The 16,089-nt window shown below is 39.3% G+C and overlaps 1 protein-coding gene and 1 pseudogene across 1 annotated transcript in view; both read right to left on the bottom strand.

The window, feature by feature from the left end:
• The window catches only part of CFAP43 (cilia and flagella associated protein 43), a 111,343-nt gene extending 98,170 nt beyond the window's left edge, over nucleotides 1-13,173 (bottom strand). Inside the window, exons 1-4 of the mRNA XM_078077143.1 lie at nucleotides 13,020-13,173; nucleotides 11,439-11,692; nucleotides 6,380-6,476; nucleotides 3,459-3,626 (exon numbers count right to left, since the gene is read on the bottom strand). Of these exons, the coding sequence (XP_077933269.1) occupies nucleotides 3,459-3,626; nucleotides 6,380-6,476; nucleotides 11,439-11,692; nucleotides 13,020-13,084 (584 nt within the window). The 5' untranslated portion in view covers nucleotides 13,085-13,173. The remainder of the gene's footprint in view (nucleotides 1-3,458; nucleotides 3,627-6,379; nucleotides 6,477-11,438; nucleotides 11,693-13,019) is intronic.
• LOC118522999 (small ribosomal subunit protein eS6 pseudogene) lies at nucleotides 8,789-9,608 on the bottom strand (annotated as a pseudogene).
• Nucleotides 13,174-16,089: the final 2,916 nt, after the last annotated feature.

Here is a 16,089-nt window from a genome sequence, read left to right as displayed (position 1 = left end):
AAAGAATAGAAATGGAAGGAAAACTTCCAAACTCGTTTTATGAGGCCACCATTACCTTGATCCCAAAACCAGACAAAGACCCCATCAAAAAGGAGAATTACAGACCAATATCCCTGATGAACATGGATGCAAAAATTCTCACCAAAATACTAGCCAATAGGATCCAACAGTACATTAAAAGGATTATTCACCACGACCAAGTGGGATTTATCCCCGGGCCGCAAGGTTGGTTCAACATCCGCAAATCAATCAATGTGATACAATACATTAATAAAAGAAATAACAAGAACCATATGATCCTCTCAATAGATGCAGAAAAAGCATTTGACAAACGACAGCATCCTTTCTTGATCAAAACTCTTCACAGTGTAGGGATAGAGGGTACATACCTCAATATCATAAAAGCCATCTATGAAAAACCCACAGCGAATATCATTCTCAATGGGGAAAAACTGAGAGCTTTCCCCCTAAGGTCAGGAACATGCCAGGGATGGCCACTCACCACTGCTATTCAACATAGTACTAGAAGTCCTAGCCACAGCAATGAGACAACAAAAAGAAATAAAAGGCATCCGAATCGGCAAAGAAGAAGTCAAACTCTCACTCTTTGCAGATGATATGATACTTTATGTGGAAAACCCAAAAGACTCCACCCCAAAACTGCTAGAACTCATACAGGAATTCAGTAAAGTGGCAGGATATAAAATCAATGCACAGAAATCAGTTGCGTTTCTATACACCAGCAACAAGACAGAAGAAAGAGAAATTAAGGAGTCGATCCCATTTACAATTGCACCCAAAACCATAAGATACCTAGGAATAAATCTAACCAAAGAGGCAAAGGATCTGTACTCAGAAAACTATAAAATACTCATGAAAGAAATGGAGGAAGACACAAAGAAATGGAAAAACGTTCCATGCTCATGGATTGGAAGAACAAATATTGTGAAGATGTCAATGCTACCTAGAGCAATCTACACATTCAATGCAATCCCTATCAAAATACTATCAACTTTTTTCAAAGAAATGGAACAGATAATCCTAAAATTTGTATGGAACCAGAAAAGACCCCAAATAGCCAGAGGAATGTTGAAAAAGAAGAGCAAAGCTGGTGGCATCACAATTCCGGACTTCAAGCTCTATTACAAAGCTGTCATCATCAAGACAGTATGGTACTGGTACAAAAACAGACACATAGATCAATGGAACAGAATAGAGAGCCCAGAAATGGACCCTCAACTCTATGGTCAACTAATCTTCAACAAAGCAGGAAAGAATGTCCAGTGGAAAAAAGACGGTCTCTTCAACAAATGATGTTGGGAAAATTGGACAGCCACATGCAGAAGAATGAAACTGGACCATTTCCTTACACCACACACAAAAATAGATTCAAAATGGTTGAAAGACCTAAATGTGAGACAGGAGTCCATCAAAATCCTAGAGGAGAACACAGGCAGCAACCTCTTCGACCTCAGCCACAGCAACTTCCTCCTAGAAACATCGCCAAAGGCAAGGGAAGCAAGGGCAAAAATGAACTATTGGGACTTCATCAAGATAAAAAGGTTTTGCACAGCAAAGGAAACAGTCAACAAAACCAAAAGACAACCGACAGAATAGGAGAAGATATTTGCAAATGACATACCAGACAAAGGGCTAGTGTCCAAAATCTATAAAGAACTTATCAAACTTAACACCGAAAGAACAAATAATCCAATCAAGAAATGGGCAGAAGACATGAACAGACATTTTTACAAAGAAGACATCCAAATGGCCAACAGACACATGAAAAAGTGCTCAACATCACTCAGCATCAGGGAAATCCAAATCAAAACCTCAATGAGATACCACCTCACACCAGTCAGAATGGCTAAAATTAACAAGTCAGGAAATGACAGATGTTGGCAAGGACATGGAGAAAGGGGAACCCTCCTACACTGTTGGTGGGAATGCAAGCTGGTGCAGCCACTCAGGAAAACAGTTTGGAGGTTCCTAAAAAGGTTAAAAATAGAGCTACCATATGACCCAGCAATTGCACTAGTGGGTATTTACCCCAAAGATACAAATGTAGTGATCTGAAGGGGTACGTGCACCCCAATGTTTACAGCAGCAATGTCCACAATAGCCAAACTATGGAAAGAGCCAGGGTGTCCATCGACAGATGAATGGATAAAGAAGAAGTGGTATATATATACAATGGAATATTATGCAGCCATCAAAAAACCCGAAATCTTGCCATTTGCAGCAACATGGATGGAACTGGAGGGTTTTATGCTAAGCGAAATAAGTCAATCAGAGAAAGACATGTATCATATGATTTCACTGATATGAGGAATTCTTAATCTCAGGAAACAAACTGAGGGTTGCTGGAGTGGTGGGGGGTGGGAGGGATGGGGTGGCTGGGTGATAGACATTGGGGAGGGTATGTACTATGGTGAATGCTGTGAATTGTGTAAGACTGTTGAATCACAGACCTGTACCTCTGAAACAAATAATACATTATATGTTAAAAAAAAAAAAAAAAGAAGAAGAAGAAGAAGAAGAAGATAGTAGGAAGGGAAAAATGAAGGGGGGGAAATCGGAGGGGGAGATGAACCATGAGAGACTATGGACTCGGAGAAACAGACTGAGGGTTCTGGAGGGGAGGAGCATGGGGGGATGGGTTAGCTTGGTGATGGGTATTAAAGAGGGCACGTATTGAATGGAGCACTGGGTGTTATATGCAAACAATGAATCATGGAACACTACATCAAAAATTAATGATGTAATGTATGGTGATTAATATAACGTAATAAAATAAAATTTAAAAAAGGCAACTTTTCAAAAATTGTAATTTCAAGGATATGCATGTCCAATATCAACTTAGTCTTTAGCTTTGTGGAATACACTAAGAATAGTCAGTTTAGAGGCACCTTGAGTCTTTGAACTCTCCTTAACAAACACACCATTATCATCAATCATCAGGACACTGGTCATAAAATTTCTTTCTGACCCAGTTCTATTTAAATACGTAACCCCCATGACTCCACTATATGCAACTACCCTTCTGTTTATAGATTATGTGGCTGAAGGAATAATCTGTATGCTTTCCATATCTCTTATTTTTGAGATTCCAACTGGGCATCAAAGTAATAGGATCAAAATTCATAACTATCCTTTTTATAAATAGGCATGTTTTGAAATACTAAGAGCAAATCAAATTCTGATAAATTAAAACATGTTGGGAAAAGCTTGAGGATGACTTGATATTCAAAAGAACCTCATTGAGAAATCAAGTCATAAAGAATTCTTTCAAAATGCAAGCAACCACTCCAAGGTAATTATATATGTAGAAAGATATTATAACTTAAGATGTTTAATATGTACATATAAAGCCAGTTAATTCATCAAATTGATGCAATCACATTACATGAAAGCGAACTAAGATCACCATTTTGCTGTGTAGTAACTAAGTCTCTTACTTTGCTTTGAGATGATGCTCCTGGTTACTTCTTTCAATAGTCCACACGGTCACTGCACTTGGACTTGATAAGCACAGCTGGCGCCAGTTCATAGGGTTAAAAGTCATCTGGCTTACATCCGTACCAGGTTGTGTCTTCTTGCACAAAATGACACCTGATTCCCAGTTCCTTAGAGGGAAATTGTGTTTTGTAAAAAAATAATTCATTTGAATTCCACATCTTGAGAACATTTATCTAATTATTTGAAAACAATTTACATAAATTAAGCCTTAATTCACAATACAATTTATTTAGTCCATGATGTTAAATATAAAATTTATTAATAATTATGCTTATCATTATACTGTACCCTTCTAAGAAAGCAAAATAACTATGCGCTTTTAAAATATTACTCTCTCTCAACTAACTTTGACAAAGCAGGAAAGAATATCCAATGGAAAAAAAAACAGTCTCTTCAACAAATGGTGTTGGGAAAATTGGACAGCCACATGCAAAAGAATGAAACTGGACCATTTCCTTACACCATACACAAAAACACACTCAAAATGGTTGAAAGACCTCAATGTGAGACAGGAATCCATCAAAATCCCAGAGGAGAACACAGGCAGCAATCTCTTTGACCTCAGCCGCAGCAACTTCTTGCTAGATACGCCTCCAAAGGCAAGGGGAACAAAGGCAACAATGAACTATTGGGACTTCATCAAGATAAAAAGTTTTTGCACAGCAAAGGAAACAGTCAACAAAACCAAAAGACAACTGACAGAATGGGAGAAGATACTTGCAAATGTCTTATCAGATAAAGGACTAGTATCCAGAATCTATAAAGAACTCATCAAACTCAACACCCAATCAAGAAATGGGCAGAAGACATGAACAGACATATCGTCAAAGAAAACATACAAATGGTCAACAAACACATGAAAAAATGCTCAACATCATTCAGCATCAGGGAAATACAAATCAAAACCTCAATGAGATACCACCTCATACTGATCAGAATGGCTAAAATTAACAACTCAGGAAACAACAGGAGTTGGTGAGGATGTGGAGAAAGGGGAACCCTCTTACACTGTTGGTGGGAATGCAAACTGGCACAGATACTGTGGAAAACAGTATGGAGCTTCCTTAGGAAGTTAAAAATAGAACTACCCTACAACCCAGCAATTGCACTACTAGGTATTTGCCTCTCATGGCTAATCTCTGGTTGCCATCATTATGCTCTCTTAATTAAATCTTCAAATCTGCCCCATATTTTCTCTGACCTCATGGCATTTGCCCATGTCTTTCCTCTGCTTAGAATCCTCTTCCTTATATTCTTCACAGGTTGGTTCCTACTCATCCTTTAAGTACTGTTATAGGTTGAATTGTGTCCCCCCAGATTTATACGTTGATGTCCTAACCCTCAGTACCTCAGAATGTCACTGTATTTGGAAATAGGGTCTTTACTAAGTTAAATGAGGTCATTTAGTGTGGTCCTACTCCAGTAGGATGAGCATCCTTATAAAAAGGAAAGGGGAAATTTAGAGACTGATCCATATACAAGGAGAACATCATGTGAACATGAATCCAGTTATTCACAAGCCAAGGAGAAAGGCCTAGAACAGATTCTCCCTCATAGCCCTTGAAAGAAACCAACCCTGCTTACACCTGGATCTTAGACTTCTAGCCTCCAGAACTGTGAGACAATAAATTTCTGTTGTTTCAGCCATTCAGTTTGCGGTACTTTGTTAATGGCAGCCCCAGCAAACTAATCTATCCACCAGTAGGTGAGTGGATAAACAAACTGTGGTATATTCATTCCACGGAGTAGAAAGGAATGAACTATTGATACATACAGCAGCATAAGAGAATTTCAAAACAACTATGCTGCATGAAAAAAGTAATTATGCAGCAATAAAAGACAGACAAAAAAAAAAAGAGTCTATAATGGATGACTCTCTCTATATAAAATTCTAGAAAATGCAAACAAATCCAGAGTGATAGAAAACACAACAGTGACTGCCTGGGGGCAGGGGCTGAGGGATGGGGCAAGGGTGGTGTAAGGGTGTGTGTGGAAGAGCCAATAAGGAAGGATCAGAAAGGGGCACAAGGAAACTTTGGAGTGACAGATATATTTATTATCTTGATTATGGTGATGGTTTCATGGATGTGTACATAAGTCAAAACTTATCAAATTATATTCTTTATATATGGGCAGTTTTTTTGTCAATTATACCTTGATAAAGCTGTTTTTTAAAAAAAGAAACTGCATAAACTAAATGTGGTTCTCTGAACCTAGATTATTATATTTTTGGGTAAGAAATGCTGGTGTGTAAGGTGTATCTTCAATCATTCCTGAAACAGTTTGTACTTCCCCTTAAAAGAAAAACTCCCCCCATGGAGTTTATATTATAGATGGAAGAGTGAGTACAGCTTTGAGGCTGGCCCTATGAAATGACCCAGCAAAGACCACAGATGTGTCTTATCCACAGGTATTTCCTATACAGCTGGCAAATGAGGTGTAATGTTCCACTCTCTGAACATATAACTGTTCTAATGTCTCTAAAAACAATTACTTCCAACTTAGCTCTAATAGAGAGTACATCTTAATTTCATCATTAGTGGAAAACAGGCAAACCACTCAAAGCTACCATTTATTTGAAGGAAAGATGAAACTTTATACATTTATTTTCTTTACCCAACAAGGTAATATTATAACACATCAACAAAACGATGATAATTTTGCTCTCATATAGCTTTTGCCCTGCCAAATTGTATGCCTAGAAGTAGCAACTATATTCAACCTTCTGATCAGGACTTCTATTCCTTCCATTTTTAACTTGTTCCAGTTTTTTCACATCTATGTCTTTTAATACAATCCAGAAGGACAAGTTTAAAATGTAATCCAATGAAAGGAATTCTGCAGCATACTGTTAACTTACCAAAGGGCCAGTTCAAATTCTGGGAGAGAGGAGTAACTAGCCAGGTAGGTGCCACAGTAACTGAATGAAAGTAAAGTGTAGTCCAGAAGAACATTGCCTAAAATATAGAATCCATTACAAAGATTTAATTATCGTGTTCAGATTAACTAGTCTTACAGTTTATTTCCCTTATCTAATGATTTTCACATAATTCAAAAGCATTTAGCTCTTGGAATAACACATCTCCTAGCTGATTTCTAAGACTATGAACAGAAAGCTAAAAGCAAAGTTAAGATTCTTTTTTAAAAGACATTAGAGTTGGGGGGCGCCTGGGTGGCTCAAATGGTTAAGCGTCTGCCTTCGGCTCAGGTCATGATCCCAGGGTCCTGGGGTCGAGCCCCGCATCAGGCTCCCTGCTCCGCGGGAAGCCTGTTTCTCCCTCTCCCACTCGCCCTGCTTGTGTTCCCTCTCTCGCTGTGTCTCACTCTGTCAAATAAATAAATAAAATCTTTAAAAAAATAAAAATAAAAAAAATAAAAGACATTAGAGTTGGGGCGCCTGGCTGGCTCAGTCGGTAGAGCATGTGACTCTTGATCTCGGGGTTGTGAGTTCAAGCCCCATGTTGGGCATAGAAATTACTTTTTTAAGAAAAGAAAAAATTTAAAGATATTAAAGTGAATTAAGACCATTAGGTCACTGTCTCTAGACTTCAATCAAAACTGAGTGTACTGTATCATGTATGTCCCAGGGTGATTTGAAATGACCCAAGAAGGATTATGTATTCCATAAATATATGAAACATTGTAATTAGAAAAGTTATTCAAACAACTTTAAATACTTTGGGGTGTTGTAATCATCCTAGGTTACTTCCAGATCTCTATACCTTGGGTCACAGCTGGCCCTTTGTTTAATATCTTCCAGTTCTTGGAACAATTATAAAAAGTTCTTTCTCATTTGTCCCTATAGTTGAAGACATGAAACAGAACTTTAAAAGTCTTAGTAACAACGTGTTTAAAATGTGCATCGTGAGGATGCTTCTGCCCTCCTGCATATGAAGATCTGATTTCCCCTCTATCTGCTGTTCTTCAGTGTGGTTCCATAGGTACCAGATCTTCCTTCTCGCCATGTCTGTCTTTTGACATGAATAAAAAAAAAACGCTTTACAAGAAAATATATCCTCTGTAATCTCACTACCAAATCTGGTAAATTTCTGGTATTTTCTTCTGTGCTTACTTGTAAATATACATTTTTTTTCTTTAAATATAACTTTGAAAAAAATATGTTGCTCTTTATAGCTATAACAATCATAGATTAACAATTCATTTAAAAGACAGGTCATACAGTCTTACTCCTATTGTTTACATTACACTGAGCATTTTATCATTAATAATTCTTCAAAAATGTGATTTTTAATGTTTATATAATACTCCTTTGTGAGATGTTTTAATTTATTTAACCATATTCATATTACTAGAGATGTAGGAAGTTTCCAATCTTTTGCTATTATGAGAGTGCTTTTAACTCCTGTGCATACAAATCTTTGACTATATTTCTGATTTCCTTAAAATTGAATTCTAGGTCCTCAGCTGAGTTAAACTGGGTCAAATATGGTAATATTTACTTCCCAGAAAGATTGTATCAATTATTCCTACTGTGGGGGATGGGCTAAATGGGTGATGGGCATTAAGGAGGGCACTTGTGATGAGCACTGGGTGTTATACGTTAAGTGATGAATCACTAAACTCTACTCCTGAAACCAAAACTACACTATATGTTAACTAACTGGAATTTAAATAAAAACTTGGAAGAAAAAAATTATTCCCACCTTCAGCAAAAAAGTATGCTACCAGTTTCACTGCACTCTGCCTAGCAGTTATCAGCTTTAAAAAATCGTGATCTTGATAAGCAGAAAAACCTCATCTTGGTTCAAACATCAAGTTTTTAAAAGGATATTGAGATAGAATGTTTTTGATGATTGTGGTCATCTGTAGTTTTGTGGTTTGGGCAGTTACTTTTTCCGTTGTTCTAATGTGATGTTTGGTTTTTTTCTTACTGTTTCATAAACATTCTGAAAATACTTGGTCATATTTGTTCCAAATATCTTCCTCAGTTTATTTTTTGCCTATTAATTTTTCATGGTATTTTTGATGTTCTTAAGTTTTAAATTTGTATGAAATCAAATATATGTCAATTTTTCTATTTTTAATTTTTTCCTTTGTGTGAAAAGTTCTTCCCCATCCTGAAATCATTTCAATATTCTACCATACTTTCTACTTTTCCAATAGGTTTGCTGTTTATAATGAACTCTTATTTTTGTCTGACATATGTTTTGACGTAGAGTATAACATGAATATCCAACTTGATACTTTTGTTCAAATTGTTTTTTTTTCTTTTTGATGTCTGATCTTATCTATTTGTCACTCTTAGAAAATCTCATTTTTGACTGGACTCAGACTTAGAGGTAGAAGCTCTCAGAGAGGACAGCCTCCGTCTCTTGGCAGTTGGTTCCTGGCGTTTTTCTTAGGCCTCCTTCATTCTCTTGGCCAAAAGTTTAGCATATTTTGCAGCCTCCTCCTTATTTTTCTTAGTGCGCTGTTTCTTCAAAGCAATACACCAACGTTTGTGCTGGAGGACACGTGGAGTAACAAGACGCTGAATCTTAGGCGCTTTGGTTCTAGGTTTCTTACCTTCTTTGTTTAGGGGTTTTCTCACAACATACTGGCAGACATCATCTTCTTTAGAGAGATTGGAAAGTTTGTGGATTCTGTTGGCTCTTTTGGGCCCCAGGTGACGAGGCACAGTAGTATCAGTGAGTCCAGGAATATCCTTCTCCCCCTTTTTTTTTACAATGACCAAGTTGAGAACACTGAGATTGGCATCCACAGTGCAACCCCAACAGATTTGCGCTCTCTCTCTCTAGTCCTCCTTGGTCTATAGCAGGAATGCCCCTTACTCAGCAGCAGGTGGACACGGCCATGGGTCAAGACACCCTGCTTCATGGGGAAGCCTTGTTTGTCATTGCCACCACTGATTCGGACCACATAACCCTTCCATTCTTCACCCAGAGCATCAGCAGCAATTTCTGTGGCCATACGCTTCTCATAAAAGGTACAAAGTTTGCATTCGTTGTCCACTTCAATGAGTTTCTGGCAGCAAGTAGCTGGGAAAGAGATGTTCAGCTTCATCCTGAAGCAGCCTACCACCTCCAAGGTACCACGAAAAAGAGCACAAATTGTTTTTTTTTTTAAGGTTTATTTTATTTCTCTAAGTAATCTCTATACCCAACGTGGGACTTGAACTCATGACCCTGAGATTAAGAGTCGGACGTTCCATCGACTGAGCCAGACAGGCACCCCTCAAATAATTTTCTTAACATCATTGTTTAACTGTTAAATAATCTATATTATCTATTTTGGGGAGGAGGAGAGAGTATACTTAGCTTTTACATATTCAAGCCTATCCCCAAACTTCAACTCTTCCACTGATGTGATGAACTGTGCACCAATACCACACTCTTAATCACTATAGAATAATATTAAAAGGACCTCCTGTCTTACCATCATTCTCTTTCCAATTATTCCTATTCTCTACTTTTCGTTCTTCTAGATGAACTTTAGTATCATTTATATCCTCCTTGCTCTCTAAAACATGATAGGAGTTATTTTCTGTGAAGAACTATATAATAATTAGGCTTTCCATCCAGGAATACGTCTGTATATATTTAAATATTTTAAATCAATGATATTCTTGTAGTTTTCTTCACTGAGGTCACTCACATTTCTTCCTGAATCATTTCTAAGTATTTAAATCTTCTAATTGTGTGGGTATTTTGAAACCAGCATCTTACAACATTCTTTTATTAGTCCTAGTAGACTATTGCATTTCCATAATCTTCTTTTCCATAGCTATACTTTTTCTGTTTTTATTGCATTGGCTAGAAATTCCAGGTTGATACTAAATAACTGTGGTAACAATAGGTATCCTTGATGACTTAATCATCATTTTATTGTGAATGCCTTTAGAGTTTCATTATTTAATATAAATGTGGCTACTGATTTGAATTAACTTTTAATTGCTTGGACAGGGCTATAGTCAAATAAGCAAACTGGGGAAATTTTAAAGATGGAAGAGTAATTACAGTCCATATAGACAGTTACCAATGTATGAACAGGTTACACCTTAAAAGTTGTTTTAATATGTTGAGAATACAAATTTCCCCACAAATAAAATGTTACAAATTATAGATAAACTCCCTGGCTTAACCCAGAGACTTATTTGACCCATAAGCCTAAATAACTAAGACTAGCCTCAAGCTCTCCTGAGCTTTCTAACCATGATGTGTTAAATAAGGGAATCATTGGATGGAAACGCCAGTAGATGTGCAGCAGCCCATTGTGGGTCAGCTGTATCTATGAATAAGTCAATAATAATAAATGGTGGGTACCAGTGATTGACATATTATATATGTGTGTGTGTCACACTGACATACCAATTATATATGTGTCAACATGACATACATAATTGATATATCAAATATATATACATATATATAATTTCATTTATTATCACTACAGCCTTAACAGTAGATCCTACCATTATCCCCACACCTAAGGAAATTGAGACTCAGAGACTTTAGAACTTGTATGTTATCAATTTACTTGGATTTTCAATAAATCATCAGAAAAGAAAAAAAAAATGTTCTGAAAAAACACTAAACTGCATTTAGTGTTGTAATAGTCTTCTAGCCCAGCGCTTTCCAAGTTTAATGTACATATGAATCACCCAGGGAATCTTGTTAAAATGCAGATTCTGATTCACTAGGTCTGGGATGGGAGCCATTTCTGCATTTATAACAGGCATCCTAGGTGACGCCAATGCTGAAGGTAAACAACCACACACTTTGAGTGGCAAGGCTGTAGCCCACTTAATTAAATTCTCTGTGATCAGCCTGATTCCCTCTTTAAAAATGTGTATTATGAGAAACAAAAATAAACAAAAAACACCCTTCATTTATAAGAACTAGATTTGGTCACATAACAAAATCCTTCAGTTATGGCAGATGAAGAGTCTTGCAGGTTACCTTTCAATTTGTTCCTTCTGGTCAATCCAGGAAAGTTGTATATGTAGATGAGAGGTCTTAGCCTCCGGTCAGAAAAAGCCACAACTTCATAAGGAACATTAGTTGCCACGACACCCACAACTCCATTCATACACTGGAGTACAGTCTTTTTCTTGGTTTCAATATTAATAAATATTACAAAATTCCCACAAGGGTAGCAGATGGTGCTGTCATTGATAAACTGAACATTCTGCTTAGGGAATCCTTGGACCCATCTTTGGGAAAAAAAATATGTCACCATCAATATAAAACATTCCAAATACTTTTTGTTTTTAAACAAAGCAAACAAAAAGCCATCAAAATATTTGAAACACATCTATTCTTTTTTCACCCCCTTACTGCCCAAAACAATCTCTAAGATAAAAGAATACATATGCTGGCTGTGAGACCAGTTTGAGTCCAGGCACTATAGAAATTTAGTCTTAGGTCTTAACAGCCTTCTTCAGAGAACTTTTTCAGTGAAGCAAATCCTCTGATCAAACCTGAGAAAGTCTCAGAAGGATTTCTGGGGTTTGAATACTTGGAAAAGAAAAAGTAAAAACAACAGAGAGAGAAAAGAGCCTGATCTAGGACAAAACAGGGTGTATCCTGGGCCGTTCTATTATCTTTGTTTTGATTTTAAAAATAAGCTTTAAAAAACAACTTTGAATCGGGCAGCCTGCTTTGTGGTTGTGAGCCAAGTAGGAAAACTGTTTCTTTACCAAGATGAAGGGTGTATAGCTGTTATTTTAGATCTAAAAATACAGATAAATGCAGAAAATAAATGGAATTAAGTCAACATGAATAAAAAGGTTAGAACACAAAGGAACGTATTTTTAAGTAAGGAATGTGTGGTGGGTGTATGCTTCGGAAGGAGAGTCTGATTCGACTTTTATTTAAATACTAAATTTATGCTTAAAGATGGTGGGGAAGGATAGAGAAGGACACTAGTTTGGTGAGAGACTTCCACGGCCTGGAGAGTAGAGCCGGGGCCGGCGGAAGATGCTGTATGAAACTCTAAAATGTGGAAGCAAAGAAATACCCCTTTTATCTGTGCAGCTCTTTATACTTTTCAAAGACCACTAAAAGTGCAAATAAATCCAAAGTTAGTGGATAGTAGTTAGAAGGAAGGGCCTGACTGCCCTAACTTGGGGGGGGAAATCACCAAAGATGACAAGGACAGGAAGGCAGGATGGGTGTGGGGGGCGGGGGGGGGCGGGGGAGGTTATGTACGAAAGGTCAGGGGGAAACGGGAGTACTGAGCCAGAAAGACGAGGCAGAAATGAGGAGAGCAACTGTGGATGAGTGAGAGGGGTCGGGTCACAGAAAAGTGGGGGGAGGGGTGCAAACAGCTGGAGATGTGGTCACTAAATAGGGGCACGGGGGATGGAGACAGGAGGTCACACGGGGAGTCTGCAGGAAAGCTTTGGGGGATAAAGAAGAGGTCCAGGTTTCCGGGAGAGCGGGTCTAAAGAATAGGAGGAAGAAGAGGGTAGGGAGGGGATTAGGTCAGAGGAAGTTTCCCGCAGACCCAAGTCAGTCGCCGGGCGGTGGACGCCGCACCTCACGGACAGGGACGCGCCGGCGGTGGCGTAGACGTTCTCCTCTCGCTCCCGGCCTTGCGCCATGAGCCGTGTTTCTCTCAGCCGGGTCCCGGGTAGGAAATGCCCGAGGCCGCCTACGGGGTCTGCAGCCGTTACTCCAAGATCCAGGGGCGCCAACCGCAAAGCGTCCGCTGTTACCACCGTATCCAGGAGACTGTAACCCCTGCTCCCATTGGCTCTGTCCTGTAGACCTGCTCCGTCTCGAGCCTAGCGGATTGGTGGAAGCGCTGTCGCGCCTCAGCCAATGAGAGAGCGGTGAGCGAAGCGAGGGGCGGGCCCCTCGGAGTGGCTGCTGGAGGCCCTACCCTGCGGCAAATAATTACAATATTAATAATATCAATAGCTGAGGTTAATATTGTGTGCTGACCACTCCAGACGTTGTTGCAAGCGCCACGCAAACATTATTTCATTTAAGCTTCAAATCACTCATCAGCCTCATTTTACAGATAAGCAAAGTGAAGTGGAGAGAAGCAACTTGCCTCAGGCTGCAAAGTCGAGTGGGACTTAAAGCCAGGCGTCATCTAAATCTAGAGCTCCAAGCCTTTAATTACTATATTACTCTCAAATGGCCCACGGCTACTTCAAGGAGGCAGACAGCTTCAGGAAGTAACCCGACCGAAAGGCCAACATCTTGTCCTTGCTTCCTTTTCTCTCTTAGACCCTCTTTTCCCTCTCTCCCTTTCCTTCTCTCCTCCCTTCCGTTCCTCTTCTCTTCCCTGCCCTCCCCTTCTCTTCTTTAGGTCTCTCTTCCCTGTCTTGCCACCTTTTCTCCTTCTTTTCGTTCACAAATTTTACTGAGTATCTCCCAAGCATTGAGCTAGTCACTTGAAACAAAATAATGAGCCAAACAGATAAAATCTCTTCCTTCTTGGAACTTAGAGACTGGTGGAGTCCAGAAAGGGGAGGATGGACGTCCATTTCACTACACAAATACAGAATTATAGATTGAACTAAAAAGAAGAGGAGCATGATACTATGAATAAACATTTATGTTAAGGTCCTTGATGTGGGAAACAAAGGCAACAGAAAAATTAAATTTCCTTACTACCTACAGCCCATTGACAAGTCCTTGGAACAGGCAGAGTGACATTCTTCTAGGAACTCAGCTGCCTCAATGTTAATACTTTGCTAAGGCAATCTTAGCCTGACCCCCTGATCCTGTAAGTCTGCTTTAACATATAAAAATTCTTTTGGAAACTTCCTTTATCTTTACCCCCCAAGATATGTGTTGGCAATCCCCCAAGCATATGACCCACTGATATAAACCTGAAGGGTATCATAACTAAGGTCTTATTGGACAATAATAAATGACCTTTTCCTAATAATAGCTAGCCCCCCTCAAGGTCCTGGAAACCTTGCTTCCAAATTCCTTAGAGACTTTTGCTATCCCTAACCCCCTCCAAACTTGAAAGTATATAATCAACCACTCCTCATGACCCCGGTACAGCTCTTTCTGCCCACAGGTCCGTCCCTGTGCTCTAATAAAACCACCTTTTGCACCAAAGATGTCTCAAGAATTCTTTCTTGGCCATCAGCTCCAAACCCCAACATCTTTCCTATATCAGTCCTCACCTAGTTGGAAGGGCAGTCAGATGATTTCTGTGTGCATGTGCCATTTTCACTGAGAGCAGAAGGATGAAGAGTGATTGCTGGGGCTGGCAGGGGTCAGGGAAGTAGGATGGGCAGAGGAAAGTTTTTGTAAAGGTGTTAAGACCGGACAACAGATTGGATGAACTGGGAAGGGTAGTGTGATTGGAGCAGAGGGAGATGAGAAGAAAATACTGAAGACCAGGCTAGAGAAAGAGCCATGGGTCAGGTAAAGGCCAAGTTGAGAATTCTGGTTTTTCTCCCAAGAGCCAATGCAAACACATTAAATAACTAAGTAGGAAAATGACATGATCAAATTTATGTCTATAAAAGATTCTGGCTGCAGGAAGATTACCAACTGGCCAGGAGAGTAGGGAAAATAAAAATAGGAAGTTCTGTTAGGAGCCCATTTCATGGTCCTAACAAGGGGAGCATGGCAGGGTGTTCAAGCACACCACTATTGGCATTTGAGTCTGGATTGGAGGATTCGTGGGGAGCCCCATGCAGGATATTTAGCAGCATCCCTGGCAGTAGCACCTCCACAGTTGGGACAATCAAAAATGTCCATGGAGGGCGCCTGGGTGGCTCAGTTGGTTAAGCGACTGCCTTCGGCTCAGGTCATGATCCTGGAGTCCCGGGATCGACTCCCACATCAGGCTCCCTGCTCAGCAGGGAGTCTGCTTCTCCCTCTGACCCTCCTCCCTCTCATGCTCTCTGTCTCTCATTCTCTCTCTCTCTCAAATAAATAAACTCTTAAAAAAAAAAAATTAAAAAAACAAAATGTCCATGGACATTGCCAAACATCCATTGGGGTCAAAATCACCCTTAGTTGAAAACAACTGATCAGTTAATGTATTAAAAATTATGTCAGAAGGTGAAAATCTATAGGATTTGGTGGTGGACTGATAAAGAGGGATAAACAAAAAGGAAGAATCAAGGATGGTTTTGGATTTCTGATTATCACGGTCAGAGATAGTGGTGCCCTTCACTGAAACGGGGTGAAGAAGGAGAGGAGACATGTGTTTCTCTCTAAAGAATTTTTTTTTTCTGAAATATAAGTGCCCAACACATGCAGTGCTTAGTGTTAAAGAACTGCACAGAATTGTCTGACAAAATCCCACATTTCTGAGTCACAGAGAGAAGTGGCATGAAGAAAAGTCAAGCTTTCCCCTCTGGTACTTCCTAAACCCTGGGCAGTTTCCTGTTGCCACTCCCTCACTAGTTGGTTCATTTGTGTTTTGACCAAGCCCTCCCTCCAAACATACCTTTAACCAGAACCTGAGCATCTTTTTTTTTTTTTTAATTTTAATTTTTTTTTTTAAGATTTTATTTATTTATTTGAGAGAGAGAGAATGAGAGAGAGAGCATGAGAGGGGGGAGGGACAGAGGGAGAAGCAGACTCCCTGCTGAGCAGGGAGCCCGATGCGGGACTCGATCCCGGG

This window comes from Halichoerus grypus, chromosome 7, assembly GCF_964656455.1.
Source record: "Halichoerus grypus chromosome 7, mHalGry1.hap1.1, whole genome shotgun sequence".
Classification (NCBI taxonomy): domain Eukaryota; kingdom Metazoa; phylum Chordata; class Mammalia; order Carnivora; family Phocidae; genus Halichoerus; species Halichoerus grypus.
The sequence above is the reverse complement of the archived record's forward strand: the minus strand, read 5'-3'. Positions and strand labels throughout refer to the sequence as shown.